Source organism: Tenrec ecaudatus, chromosome 7 (assembly GCF_050624435.1).
Source record: "Tenrec ecaudatus isolate mTenEca1 chromosome 7, mTenEca1.hap1, whole genome shotgun sequence".
Taxonomy (NCBI): Eukaryota; Metazoa; Chordata; class Mammalia; order Afrosoricida; family Tenrecidae; genus Tenrec; species Tenrec ecaudatus.
In genome coordinates this window covers 24632822-24649170 of record NC_134536.1, presented here as the reverse complement: position 1 = coordinate 24649170, position 16349 = coordinate 24632822, and the positions used below count along the sequence as shown (strand labels likewise).

General features: G+C 44.4%; 1 protein-coding gene across 4 annotated transcripts in view; it reads left to right on the top strand.

The window, feature by feature from the left end:
- The window catches only part of PHACTR2 (phosphatase and actin regulator 2), a 127933-nt gene that overhangs the window by 101144 nt on the left and 10440 nt on the right, over nucleotides 1-16349 (top strand). For all 4 annotated transcript variants that reach the window (XM_075554443.1, XM_075554441.1, XM_075554442.1 and 1 more), the window contains 4 exons: nucleotides 244-299; nucleotides 7865-7926; nucleotides 8354-8491; nucleotides 11496-11572. In XM_075554443.1, the coding sequence (XP_075410558.1) occupies nucleotides 244-299; nucleotides 7865-7926; nucleotides 8354-8491; nucleotides 11496-11572 (333 nt within the window). The remainder of the gene's footprint in view (nucleotides 1-243; nucleotides 300-7864; nucleotides 7927-8353; nucleotides 8492-11495; nucleotides 11573-16349) is intronic.

Here is a 16349-nt window from a genome sequence, read left to right as displayed (position 1 = left end):
CTGATATCAGGAGCCACCATATCAGAGACTCAGGGGGCAGTTCTACCCTGTCCTATGGAGTCGTTATGAGTCAGTGTCAACGTGATAGCAGAGTTTTGAGAAGATTCTACTCTTGTTCCGCACGTGTCTAGAACGAAAGAGGATGCAGGTAAAACCATGATAACTTGACCTGGTGTTTTACTTTGCTGCTGCCTCTGAGGAGCCCTTGTTTGTAACCCGTGTGTATCCTTTCTGTCATCATAGGCGACTTAGCCAGAGGCCTACTTCTGAAGAACTGGAGCAAAGGAATATCCTCAAACGTGAGTATTCTGGACTATCCACGACACCCAGTAGCAGTCCCTCTAGAAGAAGCTGTTTGTCCGTCGCATCGCTTGCTCACTGTCATTGAGTTGATTCTGATTCATAACGTCCTATAGGACAGGAGAAACCTGTCCAAGACTGTGACTTTTTACAGCAGAAAAGGCCTCATCTCCCTCCCTTGGAGTTGCTGGTGGTTTCGAACTGCTGACCTTGTGGTTAGCAGCCCAACATGTAGTGTAGCCATTATGCCGCCAAAGCTCCTGTCCATAACTGATTGAAATGACCCATTTAAATCTAATTTCTTGCATAATGTTTATTTTTTTTAAAAAGATAATTTCTTGAAATTTGTGTTTCGTTGTGTGAGCAGAGTCAGGGTCTATAACAATATTTTTAGGAAAAGTTGAAATATGGATCATATGTTTCTCCACCCCAATATTAAACAGGAGAAAATGGTGACATCTACTTTTAGACAAGTGTTAAAGGACTCATAAGGAAATACAAGGGGGTCCCCAAAAACCCCAAAACAAATAGAAAAAATCCCTGCTGGGTGGAGCTTTCGAATTGTGCGTTTTTCCTGCTAGGCGAGCCTCTAGCACTTGCTCCGAATTAGTGCACCCAGTGGCGTCACCTGGGAAGGTTCTTTGGTCACAGTGAATTTTTTCATAAAAGCAGTTACGCTCAAACCTCGTTTCTTGTGATGGCAAATTTAAGAGAACAGTGTGCGGCTATGAAATTTTGTTTCCTGTTCAGGGAAACATGCTGCAGAAACTGTTGTATGCTGAACACAGCTTACAAGGACAGCACTATGGGAAAAACTCAGTGTATGAGTGATTTTCTTTTCAAAAATGGTGAAATGTTCATTGATGATAAACTTCATTCTGGAGCTGTCAACTTCCTGAACAGACAAAAACATTGACAAAAGTCTTGCACTTGTGCTCGAAGACCGACAATGGCCCATTAAAGAGATGGAGAGTTACTTGGACCACCATGGGGTATTTACACTGACCATTAGGAAGATTTGGGAATGAGAAGGATCAGTGCAAAACTTGTGCCTCAAGTGAAAACATGCCGTGCTTTGAAAGAACAGCTCCAAAGCAACCCAGACTTTTTTCCCAAAAAAAGTCATGACTATGACGAGACACCATGCTATTCTTACCACCCTGAACGCAAACATCAGTCAAGTCGGTAGAAGACGCCATTGTTACCTCGTACCCCAAAAGCTCATCGAGTGAAATCAAAGATCAAGACAATACTCACTGGTGTTTTTTTAATATGAGGGGCATGGTGCATTTAGCGTTCATTCCACCAGATCAGACTGTTAATCAAGCTTTCTATTTAGAGCTTCTGAAGGATTGCGTAACAATGTGTGACCAAAAAAGGCCTGATTTGTGGCAGACGGGGACTGGTTTTTGCCACCACGACAATGTCCCTGTTCCCCCAGTCATCTCAGTGCACCAGTTTCTGACAAAAAACAGCATACCTCTTTTGCCTCGTGTACCTGACCTCGCTCTTTGCGACTTCTTTTTGTTTCTGCAAATGCAGAGAGACATGAAAGGACAGTGATTTGATGCCATAGAAGTGAAGAAAAAATGATGGAGGTGCTGTCAGCCATCCAAATAGAGGAGTTTAAAAAACGTTTCCAAACGGAATCGTAGATTTGACAAATGTATTAAGTGTAATGGAGAGTACTTTGAAGGTGATAAGGTTGTTTTGTTAAAAATAAATAAATAAATGGCTTTGGGGGGAAAGTCCAGGGTTTTTTTGGGGGGAGTATCCCTCATTTATCCAATTTCCCCATATTATTGTCAGGTACTATTTCTTCCTAGATTTTAAAATTGCCTCAATTAAAAAGAGAATGATGGTAAAAAATTGTCAATTCATGTCATACAATTTTATTAAAAAAGCTGCTTCTCTCATGAATTGATTCCTCTGCTCTGGAGCTCTTTTGGCATTTTCCCGCCTTATTTCTCCACTCTGTTCTCTTTAACTTGATTTCCCTCCCAGGCCCAGTAATTTCTTAAGTTACTGCAGGTAGTATATAAACAGATTGAAACATCACAGGTCACACGATTGCATATCAATGTAGTTGTTAACCACCGTGAGTCCAGGAACGGCCAGTGTACAGTTAAACCTCCCTGTAATTTTATACAGTGGAGTTTAACTCAGCTTCAAAAACACTTCTTACCAGGTGAAATATAAAGGACAGAGATGGACAGCGCCCTGAATGGTGTCCTGCACGAGTAAAGGCCACAGTGAGCACCTCCTGATGCTATTAGAGGATCACCTCATCCCCGGTTCTCTCGTTGAAGTAGTTTCTCTGATTGTGTATTTACCCTGACCATCTCAATTACCAAGCCAGCCCCCAAAGCAATGGTTGTATACAATCTAGCTGGATTTAAAAAGAAAGCTACACCCATGGCCACTGAGTCGTTCCCGACTCCTAGAGACCCTATGGGACAGAGTAGAGGTTTCCAAAGCTATAAATCATTACCGAAGCCTACTGTCTCATCTTTCTCCTCCGGAGCAGCAAGTGGGTTCAAACCTCTGACCTTCCATATGCAGAGTACTTCTGAGAAAAGATCCTCAACAGTGAAAGATCCTCAGCAGTGTGGAAGGTTGCTTCTGGCTCTGATGAACGTAACTGGCATATGACTTTACATATTCCCAAGAAAGAGGTTAGATGGCTTGCAATGTGAAGAAGAGCCAGTTTAGAGGAGGAACTAGGTCCTAGCAACAACAAATGTGTCTCAACTTTCTGAGGAAGGATGAAAACAGCATCTATGTTTGACACGAAAAAACAAGAAAAGCGCATAACTGTTGATCATAGGTGCCTGGAAAATATTGGTGGGATTACACTTTAAGCCCAGATGCAAACCAGAACCTCCTAGAACACGATGATGATGTTCTATTGGATTCCGGCTGAAACGCCTAGAAAAACAGCACGCGAGCGAGAGTGTGGTCTGGTTGAATTTTTTTTTTTTCCTGCCCAGTGAGACAACCAGAACCAAAAATGCATGGGAACTTGATTATTTGAGGAACCATTTCATGGGCCAGGAAATGTGTCACACGCTGATCTTTTGGGGGCTGTGTTGGCTTTTACACCCCGCTTCTCTCCTGGGGACCTGAGAATGCGTGGAGACCCCACAATCAGCTTCAGATTTGACTTCAGACCTTTTGTGCTTCCTTCTGACTTCATGGAAGCCTGGTTATCCTGGAAACAAAGGACAGATTGCTCGTGTGGAGAGGCTGATAGCTAGCTTAGGATCTCTAGATGGAGTCTGGGACAGCCAAAGGAAGCAGGAAAGAGCTGGTGACGTCGTCCCACGCGGTCCAGTAAGCCGTCCCAGGGAACTGAAAGGCAGAGCACGCCCTATGTTCACCCTTCCCTCGGCCCTGATGGCCTTTACATTCTTGACTATAGATTGCTCTCTGTTGCTCTGCTGTCTGTTCACTTAATCTCCAGCTTTTGTTCCAAAGAAGTACGATTGTCTATTTAAAGAGAGGAAAAACAACAAGCCCTGGGTGTGAGATAGTGTGGCTTATTTTAAGTAGGTCACCTTTCCTTGACATAGCAGGAAAACGATTCGCAGCAAGAAACCTTCAGGCCACACCACTGTTTTAACAGACACGCATCAGATGGCCGCAGATGCTGGTCGCTCTCACGGGCAGCCAGGGAACAAACGCCTTTGTCTTCGCATCATTCTCACGCCATGCCGTCCTCGCTTCCTTTCTGTCTTTCAATGCCGCCAGGCTGTTGAATATAGGAGGGGGCTTCAAAAGGTTGGTGGACAAATGGAATTAAAAAACAGGGGGAGTTTGCCACGAACTTGGTGAGGTTCCCCTGGGAGATGTTGTTAGCTGCTGCTGAGTGGGGTTCGGACTCAAAGCAGCCGTGTGTACAACAAAAAGAAAGGCTGCCCGGGCTGCCTCGTTCTCACACTCAATGTCATGTGTGAGCCCATTGATGCTACATCTCTTTGAAGGTCTTCCTATCTATCTATTTATGTTTGCTGGCCCTCTGCTTAACCACACGCAATGTCCGTCTCCGAGGACTGGTCTCCTGACAGCGTGTCCAAGTAAGTAAGCGAGAGAAGGCCTCCGTATCCTCACTTCTCGGGAGCATTCCGGCTGTGTGTGTGTGTGTGTGTGTGTGTGTGTGTGTGTGTGTGTGTTTCTTCCAATAGAATTTTCCGTTTTGCTGGCAGCCTGTACCATGTTGAATTTTCTTTGCCTGCAGTCTGTTCAGTTGTGCGTTACGGGGCTCAACCCCAAGCCAGAGCCACTGCCACGAGTCGCTTCCGACCCCCCGCAGCCCAGTAGAATAAGAGAGAAGGACCTCGTGCGTTTCCCAGAGAAGGGTTCACAGGGGTAGACGGCCCATCTGTCGCTCACGAAGTAACCGATGGTTTTGAACTGCTGACCTTGAGGTTAGCAGCCCAGTGTGTAACCACTACACCACCCAGGTTCTTCCTCAAAATCTCTTCAGTGGAACGCGAGAGTGGCGCCCGAAAAGGGAAGTATTGGCTCCTCAGGAAAAGGAAGGTGCACGGACCACCCTTCCCAGGACAGGAATAAGAGAGGCCGAGCTTCCTAGGCGATGTATCGATGAATGTAATAGCAAGTGGGTATTTTATAGAGTTCTGCAGGGGTTATTATGAAACTTTTATTAGGAACGTGCTATTATGAAACGTTCGAAAGAATTTTACAGAAACACCCAGTTGTCTACCATGAGCATCTCACAAGCAAGGTGCCCCATCCATTGATATAGCTTATGTTTTACACATTTCACCATGTGTACATATATCTCTATGGTTTAAAAGGACACCTTTATGGAAACAGGCAAAACAGCAAAAAATTAAAATGAAACAAAACCCGGAAACGCACACACACACACACACACACAAAACTGATGGCCCTGGTGCCGATATTTCTGTGCTTTTATTTCAGCCCCTTTGCGCTCACCCCAACGTGTGTGCCCGGGCAGTCCTTGCAACGGGCCGGCTTCCTGTAGGGCCCACTCACTGCTGCTTCGCCTCGACTGTCTCTTCCTTTGTGGGAAGCACTTGCCTCGCCGCTGCTCTGTCTGCTAGGAGTTACCGAGGACAAGATTTGTGGCTGAGCCATGTTATTTCTTTCATGACCGTCCTTCCAGTTTGCTTAAAGTAACCAGAAAGGTTTCCGTCCTACCGTTATCCCCACTAATGAATCAAACATTAAAGGAGAAAAAGAAATACTCCATGAGCTTCCAAGAAAGATAACGATATGGTTCAACCTTGACTCTTTGTGAGAGAGTTCACAGGTTCTAGAGGTTATACGGTTTGCATCAATCGACTTGGCTTTCTTCCACGTCTCTCTAACGTCGATAGAAGCAGAATTTGAACATGGGAAATGTCAGGAAGTCTGTCCCCAATGTGAAATCTGGATATGTATTCCCAGGTGGCAAAATCCTGTTCATTATAAAAGCCATGGGACATATATCACCTACCTACGTGTTCAGCCTCTGAGTTCCTAAGGAAGCTGCTACCCTAATTGCAGTTCAAAACTACATAATTTTATGACCCATCAATTTTGTGAACAGACTACATGGGACACATGTACCCCACTTAATGATATCAGAATCCATATTACCTAAAATAAACTTTTCCCCTGATTCAGCATGCCTTGTCCTACCAAAAGACATGGTATCGAAGTTCACAGAAAATGTTCGTTCGGTAACGAAAGGGTTAACTGTGTTAACTGCAATTGATCGGTGTTTTTTTTTTTAATAACTATCTGTTGACTTGTCCAATATGATTTTTAAAAGGGAAAACTAGGTACTATCCCCTTAAGGAAAGCACGTTTCTGTAGTGAAATTGGAGCATCTGTGTTAGCTTTCAACTCAGCTCGCTGCCGTCGATGGCGACTTCCAGTGACCCAACACGACAGAGCAGAATGCTCCTGTAAGTTTCCAAGACTGGAGCTCGTCACGGGACTAGAAAGACCCATCTTTCTCTTGGGAGCAGCTGGTTTTGAACTGCTGGCCTTGTGTAATCACTACACCACCAGGGCTCCTTCTATTAGCGGGGGGCGAATAAATATCCAGCTTTTTTGTCTCGAAAAGTACCTTCAGAACTGAACTATGGTCACTCTACAGGAAAAATGCACTAAAATGGATTCAGGGTATAGTTTTCTACTCGTTAATATAACCAAAGTCCTCGGTGGAAAAGAATTATATGGGCCACAGGATGGGAATTTTGCCTATTATGTATCATTGATGATTCACAAGCCTTGTCCTGATCATAAAAGGTAATTGGATCCTCAGGATGAATTTTAAGGGTAAGAAAAGTATGCATTTTATGCAATAATCATTTAAAAACTTCAAGCATTTTCATAAGGAGAAGTTCAAATCATAACCAAATTTGACACACGCTGACAGAATAGTAACTAGCCGCTGCTTATCTCGCAGCAGGATTCCCATTTATCTGCACTTGTGATCTGAACAATCAGGACAGATCAGACTTATGAATGAACATGCATACTTAGGAAGCACGTACAAACTTTTCCTTGTCCAGATGAAGAAAAATTATTAGAGGATTTTAGTGTATTCCGCTAACATGCAATTTGTTGCAAATAGTGAATACTGATATCTGATTCACACTTAAAATAATTTTAGTGATAAGGAGGCTGTTGAATTTTTAAAAGAAGCATAATTTCCTTTTCACAGGAGGGGACTTTTCCTTTTCCACATTTGTGACTGGCCCGGTATATAGTGTGATCTTTTATACGCACTGGTATCTGAGCAGCATAACCCATGCTCAGTACAGAACAAATAATGAGCAACAGAGAAAAAGTCATCCAGTAGGCAATCATTAGAACCCTAAAACGATGTCTATTTTTTTAAATTAGAGACATGATTCTTTTAATCCCATTTTTGGATAACATTCATTTAAATTGGTCCCTAAGTTGGATAGTTGAGCCAAGAACAAGAGAAGTCAAGGCTGTAAGAAACCCGCTCCCTCCACAGTTCATCTCACTCTTTTCAGAACATTCTGATTTAAAAGCAAAGTACCCAAAAAATTACAGAAAGATTACATTAGGCTTTTATGAAACCCCAGGTGGACAAATCATGCGTTTTGTTTGGATTCGAATGGATATGGGCAGCACAGACGTCAGCTGGTTCTAAGGGGGACTTTTGTTGGGTCTTTGCTGTTCCCTTACTGGCCAGATCCAGAGGCAGAGCTGGGTCTGAGAGCTGGTGAATTGTGCTCATAAGGCCAGGAGATGGGTGGCAATCAAAGACTGTCTTGTGTTTTTGTTGTTTTCTTTTCCCAAACAGAACATGAAATTAGAAAGCGGAAGAGTTTAAATTTAGTAAAGTAAACAAGGGCTACAAGAAAACTAAAATCTATAAATAGGAATTAGTGGTTCCTCTCTCCGCAGAACCTTTTGATAACTTTTAACATATTTTGGAGCGGTACTGGGTCAATATATGTGAGAAGCCAATTGTCAGAAGCCTGAATCTATTTTTCTCTTATAAATACCATTAATAGTAACGAAGTCATCATGCCTCTTCTCTCTGTTACAGAAAAGAATGAAGAAGAAGAGCAAGAAGCAAAAATGGAACTTAAACGCAGACTCAGCCGAAAGGTGAGAAAACTGACTTCTAATGAACACCCTTGTTTTCAGGGATTTTCAGGGATTTAGTCTGGGTGCAGCTTCATGAACCTGGATTCGCGCTGTGGGTGTCACTGTGTTTGCCTGGTTCCAATGACGACAGAGCAGCCTGTATCTGTCACAGTGCATGGCAAGGTGGGAAAGTCGCCTAATGCAGATGGTCGCCAAAGACTGACCTGTGTAGCGACGATGATTTTTATAGTCACAAAAATTAGGGCACTTTGCTTTCTAGTTCGCATTAAAAATTCCCAGGATGCGCAGTCTTTTTTTTTTTTTTTTTTTGGTTACCTGAAAGCGACCTTATTTAACCAACTTTTGAATGTTTTCTATAGAAAACTTGCCACCTTGAGGCTATCGATGGTTCATTGACATCTTTGTCTTCCCTCCTTGCCTCCTGCAGCTCAGCCTGAGACCCACAGTGGCAGAGCTCCAAGCACGACGGATTCTCCGATTTAATGAGTATGTAGAAGTCAGTGACTCCCCGGACTACGACCGCCGGGCAGACAAACCGTGGGCCAGGCTAACACCGGCAGACAAGGCAAGGCTCTCACCATCGCTTAATTCACGATTTCATGGCTTTTCTAAAAGCTTCCATACCTGAATATCCTAGGAGGCTCGACCTTACCAAATAGCCCAGCCGTTTTCTGCCTCTGATTAGTTAAGCCGCTTGTGATATAGTTAGTAATCAGTATCATTCTTTCAGCTCAGTCTCCAAAATGGCCAGTGCTTAGTGCCCATGCCCTGCCTGCATTCAAATCGGCTTGGGGAGGGCTTCACACAACACAGCCCACAGTGATGGAGCTCATTCGGCCTTATGGAGGATTTCTGAAGCTGCACGTCTTTATTGGATCAGGCTTACCTTTTCCCCTCCGAGCGGGTGGTGGGTTTGAACCACCAACCTGGTAGGTAGCAGTTCAACACTGATCCCCCATCTTGACTGTTAGAAACTAGCACTGACACAACGTATTGTGTTAAAACTATATGTGAACGGTTGAAAAGGCATTGGTCTATAGTAAGACTGGCACACTATTTGTGCAATGGGCCAGATTATAAATGTTTCAGACTTTCCTAGCTTTTCATGTCACAGCTTAGCACTGCCTCATAGCTCGAAAGCAGCACTCACTTGTGTTCAAATACAAGTTTATTTGCAAAAGTGGGCAGCGAGCCTTGTCTGGTCCATGGTCATGGTTTACCAAGCTTTATCTTTGCCGTACCTCAGAAAACTGGGATATGCAGAAGTCCCACCATGGAAAAGAGCCTCATCTGAGTATTGTGGTTTCATAGCAAATGATTTATAACAACTATTTGTTTTAAGTTCTTTGGGATCCCAGGTAACCACGTCTAACGTTTATCATGAAGCAAAATTTTGTGCTGATTCTCATCCTACACTTAATCTTCATACACTCCATACTGATGCCTTTCAAAGGATAATTCTATGCCGTAAAGTACCCACTAGGTGTGAAGCACATACTGGAAACTTCTATTCAGAAATTAGCTTCTTGGTAGAAATGAAAAATTGGAAGGAAGGAATAAGTTTACCAGAGAAGGATTTTCATAATGAGAACAGACCTGTCATTCCCACTGCTCATCCCCCACCAGCGCACACGCACACACACACGCACACACACACACACACGGGATTTTAAAAGTTCACGGGAAAATTCCACTATCTTCTGATTCCATTTGTCCACATAGTTTTTGAAGTCAACTGTGGACAAGCTGAGCAAAGATACCCCAACAACACGGGCCTGCCCGCAGTTCGCTTGTTTCGTTTCTTCCCAGAGTCAGGAGCAAGAGCACTGGCCCAGGTTCCCCCATAGAAACTGCAGGGGCTGTGGGGTGTCTTGGGGAGAAGAGACAAGAGGTGACACAAGGATCCAAATATCAGGTTAAAAGGAAAGGCTTGTCCGCGGGAGGACAGGAGTCACTACTGGGAGAAAGCCCGAGAGAGGCCCCGGGCTGGCTTCTCTCCTTGCCCTTTGCTGACAGCCACCATTTTCCATCGACCAAGTTCATTTTCTTTTCTTGTTTGATCATTTTATTGGGGGTTCCTACAACTCATCACAATCCATCCATCCATCCATTGTGTCAAGCACATTTGTACATTTGTTGCCCTCATCATCCTCAAAACATTTTCTTTCTACTTGAGCCCTTGGTATCAGCTCCTCGTTTTTCCCCTCGCTCCCCCACTCGCCCTTCTTCATGACCCCTTGATAATTTATAAATGATTATTCTTTTTTCATGTCTTACACTGTCCGATGTCTCGTGAAGTCACTTTCTGCGGCTCGTATTGTTAGTCCTGCTTTGACTAAACAGTCCATTAGGAGTGATGGAAAGGTCTTTCTTAGTACATTTTTTATGTAAGTGCAATGTGCCTTGTTTATAAAAAACAATAATACCACAAAATACAGATAAGCCACCAGTTGAAACCAAACACCAGCCATGACCCCGCCACTGCCTTTAACAGATAACTAGTGTTCATGTTTGGAGGAGTATTTCATCGCGAATTCCCTAAGCAGCTCACACTCCAAAATCCCCCTGATGTGAATCATATCCTCGTAAAATAGTAATGGGCCCACTTGACATTTTTTCTGAGGCACTTCTAGTCCCATGCTGAAATTTTAAGTTCTATGTTATTTTTCTCATCTCTGAATGTTAAAGAATAAATAGCGGTTGCCTCCTCCACAGCTTGTTAGACAGCCCCTGGTGAGAAGGGAGTATTAACTTCAGAGATGTTGATGGCCAATGACGTTGTGTCTTAGAGAACCTCATGACCAGCACCTTCCGCGTGATCACCAGGGCTAGGGGCTACACGGAGACCAGGCTCAAGGAGGAGGGTAGCAAATGCCTTCTTCCTCTGCCTTGTCAATGACACTTGATCTCCCTCCTGGTTTTAGTTTGGTGGTGATAGGGAATTACATTTTTCACACTGTCTTATTTTCCTGAGACTGCTCTAATACAAAACCACAAGCCAGTAGTTTTGAAAACCAAAAATTCATTTCCACGCAGTTCTTGAGGCTAGAAGTCCAAAGGAGGGTCCTTGGCCTGGTCGATTCTGCCCTTGGCAGGAGTCCTGGATGTTTCTAGGTTCCTTAGCTTGTAGCGAAGGTGGCATCTGTCTTCCCCCATGTGTGTGAGTCGTGCCAAAGTACCTATTTATAGTCCAAAGCAGAAGGTGTTCTTTGGAAACTCCCTCCTCATCTGATTAATCATAGTTGATTGCATTGTGGAAGATAATCCGCTCTCCCCCTGCCAACTGACTTCATCCCATAAGTCAGAGTCGATTCGATGCCAGTGAGTTTGGTTTGGTTTTGGTTTGGGAACAATTCCATAAATGCAACCAGACTAGTGTTGGTCAAACCACTAAGAACCAAAGCCCAGCCAGGTTGGCACAGACAATTAACTACCACACATACCTTTGTCTGGTAGAAGTAGGGAGTCATTTCTTAGAAAAGGGGGTCTGCTTCCATCTTTCTGTAAATGCTAAGGAAATATATAACCTAAGTAATAGTTCTCTTTTTACCGATCCCCCCCCCATTTAGGCAGCAATAAGGAAAGAACTAAATGAGTTTAAAAGCACAGAAATGGAAGTTCATGAAGAGAGTCGACAGTTTACAAGGTAGGTAAGATATAATACCGTTTAGCATAAATAATGAATCTGTGTTCTGCTGCTGCCGCACTCGCCCTTGTTTGCTTCATGGTAACCTCATAGTCCATGTGGTGATTTTAAAGATATGATTTAATGAGATTCATAAATGTCTGGACTTTCATCATAAACTCAACTGTTTGTTATTTTATTCAAGGGTAAATCCATTTCTGGAATTAGTATTGTCTTTCTCTCGAAGAACTGTGAATGGTTTTAAAAAGGGGCTGCCTTGTACTCTCTTTTCCCTCGCTCCTTAATTTAATTTTCTGGGCCAGAAGACAGCTAAGCATCATTCATTCTGCTATTAGAAATATCCAGTTGACGTTTTACGCCCCGAACAGGTGCTGGTGAGAGTCAGCACGGGCACTTACGGATCTGCCTTGGGAGCACAATCGACATCACTTAGAAAAGAGAGGCGCTCTGTCTTAGGAGACATAAGTTAGAACAGAAATCCAGTGTTCATGGCCCCATGGAAAATTGCTATAATCCTAACCATCCTTTCCCAGCAGCCTTCCGTTTCACCGGCTCTCAAACGAGCAGGGGGTTTTAGTAGTCTGCCCCCCATACCCGATGGACTGCTTCTGTTGGTTGATCCCACCACACAGGCTCTGCTTTCTACAGACGTGCGTGCAAATCAAATCGTTCCAAAGGGAATTGCCGTGAGCCCTGTCGGAAAAGATGATGGTACACAAAAGACTACATTGACCCCATGGAGAAGAACAAAAAGCCGGTGGATCCCAACCGTCCAGCTCAGAGCCTATCCCAGTGATGGCGTGGGACTGGGCAGCAGGCTGGTTCTTTGTATGTGGGGTCCCCCTGAGGCAGGGGTACTCAACCACCAGCAGTTCACAACCTCACGAACAGAATGTTTCCAGGCAGCAATCTCACTGTATTTATTCCTAAATCAAAAGCTATCTCAAAGCCCATTGGTTCCTCCCTGGATATGAAATGCTTCCTTTAATGTACATTACTTTTTAGCCTGGGCCCATTCCTAGGTTTTCTAGGACAGCATGGTGAGCTTGTTGTCAAGTCATGAACCATGTCACGCGGCTTATTTAAAATAGATTTGTAGAATGTTTTTAGAGATGATGGGGCATTGTTTATTTCTTAACCTTCAAAATTCTGTTGGCTATTTTTTCTATACATACATGTCTAGAAGAGACTTCGGCTGTGCTTATTTATTTTCTGTCACATGTTCTGCTGCTACCTTGATTGTTGAAGCTGATATTAATAGATGCAAGTAGTAATGCAGTACACTCCAAGCAAAAATATTAAGTCATCATTTCTCAGAGTGGGTTTGTTTTATTGGGTTGTTTTTTAATGTCTATAAAACTTAACATCAAAGATAAACTTTTCCAAAAATATATCGATTATCAAGCACTCCCTGCAATCTCCTTCCAGATAAAGAAAAAATTAAATATTCATAACACTAAGATAAATATGTCTTGCTAAAGTATTCATAAAGACTTGGCGGTAAAGCGAGTGTCCACTGTTCTTTTTCCATTAATTTATATTACATCATGAGAATCGCCTTCCAGCGGAGGAAATATTTTGGCTCTGAGAGTCATGAAAATCAAGCTGGTGATTTGAAAAATTGTCTTCAATCTCCCTGTCAAGGGGGAAAAGTTTGGGTAAATACGGCTGCTTCTAATCAAAAGAATACAAAAATATGATCTTGTTTTGTACACAGAAAAGTGCTAGTGTGGGAGATGGATGCCTTTACCACCAGCTGCCCAGGAGGGAATCAGCAGCTAGTTTGCAGTTAGTTACTTGGCTCTGTCAACCCAACCCACAGCTCCGCCTTCCCCTCACCTCGCAACTCCCTGGGGACATGGAGGGGTTGATGAATGGGTTAACACAGCCTCTCTGCCTCCCCCCCCCCCCAAGAGCACCTCCTGATCCAGAGGTAGTCTTTGCGCATCAGTGTCTTGAGGCGCAGCAGCAACATCTCCAGATACAGCTTCCTTTGCTTCTCCATCTCTGCACAAAATCAGCGGACAGCATTGGGTGCCTCCGGGAAGGGCAGTGGGTGCCTGGGGAAAGGCCTGGGAGAGAGCCTTCTCACAACTCAATTCTTTGAACCTTTTGAATTTTTCAAACGGAATTTATGTTTAGAAAGAATTTCGTACCTAGTCATCAACAGACATTGAAAAGGGGAAAAAAATGAAGACTCCGTTCTGTGGAGTTACAGAAATGCTCGTGTCTGTAAATGAACATTTCGTCCTGGTGATTTCTCTGGGGTCCTCTGCTGACATGCATATGCCGCCCCCGCCCCGGATCTGCACCTGGGGTGCATTCATCGTGGAGTGGAGCACCCTCTGTGAGGGGTGTGATCGCCGTGGTGAAGAACTTGTCAGCATCCCCTCTTTCATCCAAGTCCTCTGGTTTCTTGCAGTATGTTCTAGATCAGCATGGGGAGGCGTTCTAGAGCCGTGCCAACAAAAGTCAGATCAAATGGTCCCCACAAGAACTCAGCCTGGGACCTGAGAGGCGCCAAGCTCTAACCTCAGCCCCTCAGAAGGAGCTGCACTTCCAGTGACTTCCTGCCTGTCCCCACCCCCTCCCAGTAGCTACTCTCCCAGCCTCCTGTATCTAACCCAACAGTCGGTTGGAAGCCCGCTCTCTTACCGAGTAGAGAATTGCATTCTGGAAGAAGGCCATGGTAGCAAAGCAGTGCCACGTCTCATTCCCTAGTGCATCACCTAGCACGGATTTGCAGCTATAGTGAGCCCCTATCACCTTCTAGATACGCTTTTCACGGCACGACATGGCAGGAACGACACCTGCGACCCAGGAACCTTGGCGGTGTCGTGGGTTATGCATTGAGCTGCCAACCGTAAAATCAGCAGTTCAAAACCCCCAGGGGGCTCCCCAGAAGAACAATGAGGCTTTCTACTTCATCAAGAATTACAGCCTCAGAAACCCACAAAGGCAGTTCTACTCTGTCTCTGAGGGTCCCTCGATGAGTCGGAATCAACCCCGGGGCAATGAAATGCAGTTACCTTCTACCCAGAGAGAGGAGAGAGATTGCAGACTGCTGTCTATGCTCCAGGGGTGAAAGCCTGGTGGAGATAAAAGCATGGCAGCCATGACGTCTGCCCCTTGGGTTGGACCCGGAGCAGCATCAGGAGATTGCGGGCAGCCACGTGGAGCTTCCTCACCCAAGTTAACACAGTGCTTGGGAGGTGACAAGGAAATGCTTTCACACGCAAGGGAATGAATTCTTCAAGATCCCTGTGTGTAACATAAGGGAATCTGGGAAAGTGTTAGTTGCATTTATAAATAATTTTACATTACCTGGATGAATGTTTAGGAAGATAAGTACATCTTATTAAAATGTGGAGCAATCATCTTTATGGAGCGAATGAACTTTACCTGAATCCCATGACTTAAAAATAGCTTTACCACCCACCCCACCCCACCCCACCCCTCCCCACCACCACCATCCACTCCTTAGCAGAATGAAAATGAGGGGGGGGGAACAACTTCTTTTTTTTTAAAGAAAGAGAAATATAGCTAACTTAAAATTTGAGTCTCAGGAAAACTCTTAGTAGAGGTGGACGAAAAGCTTGAGGATCCTTAGGGCACACAGGAAGTCTATTTATTGCTCCCATGCACATGCAGCTCAAGGCCAAACTGTCATTCTGCCACACAGGCAAGCTCCTCAGGAGGGAAAACTGAACGCCTCATATATTTCTCTACTTTAATTTATTTAAGAGCATTTTATTGGGGGATCTTACAGTTCTTATAACAATCCATACATCAATTTTTATCGAGCGTATGTGTACGTATGTTGCCATATGTATCCACTTCTAGACAGTTCCTAGAAAGCCTCATAGTTCTAAGTGAATGTAAACCAGTGGGGAGCAACACAAGAATCAGTTGCGTGTTCCCTATCTCTAGCCATAAAGTTTCCTAACTTAATTTCGAGAACTCATTCCTAATGTAAGCAGGTGGTGCATGGTCTTTTCTTGATGTGTAAGTACAAGAAAGGATGTGACTTTGCCCATATTGGGGCGGTTAATCAAGAAAGTTGCGTTGCCCTTCTGACCCGTCTTTGTCAGTACACTATTGCGTTCACATAGGAGTCAGTCACTGGGTCTTCTTAGACTACCCTTCAAAGGATGCTGGTGGCCTCTGGCCTCCAGCCCTCCAGCTCCACTGTGGCACCGTCTCTAGTACAATCCACGGGCAAGTGGTATCTATAGGAGGGGGAGGAAATCGTACAGTGCTCTTGCTCATCTTTGGAAACTGAAAATAAGATCCTCTCCAGGAAAATCTGGAACTTTAGGCCAGTGGTTCTCAACCTTCCTAATGCCACGGCCCTTTAAGACAGTTCCTCATGTGGTGGTGACCCCCCCCCCAACCATAAAATTATTTTTGTTGCTACTTCATCACTGTAATTTTGCTACTATTATGACTCGGGCGACCCCTGTGAAAGGGTCGTTTGATCCCCCAAAGGGGTCACAACCCACAGGTTGAGAACCACTGCTTTAAAGCATCCATTTTGGACCACTGGCTACTTGCTTTGCTGTCCACCCGCATGTTTCTGGGCAGTGAAAACCTGGCAGGTTGTACCCACCTTGACCTCTGAATCCAGGACCCAGTGATGAACAACAAAAGATGAGCATGTGATTGTAGAAGGCTTGAAGGCCTGGTGTCCCAGAAACTTGCAGAGGGCTAGGTGGTGGGTAGATCACAAGGCCTTGTATTAGAGCCCAGAAGAGGACCTCTTAAACAAGGACCTGTG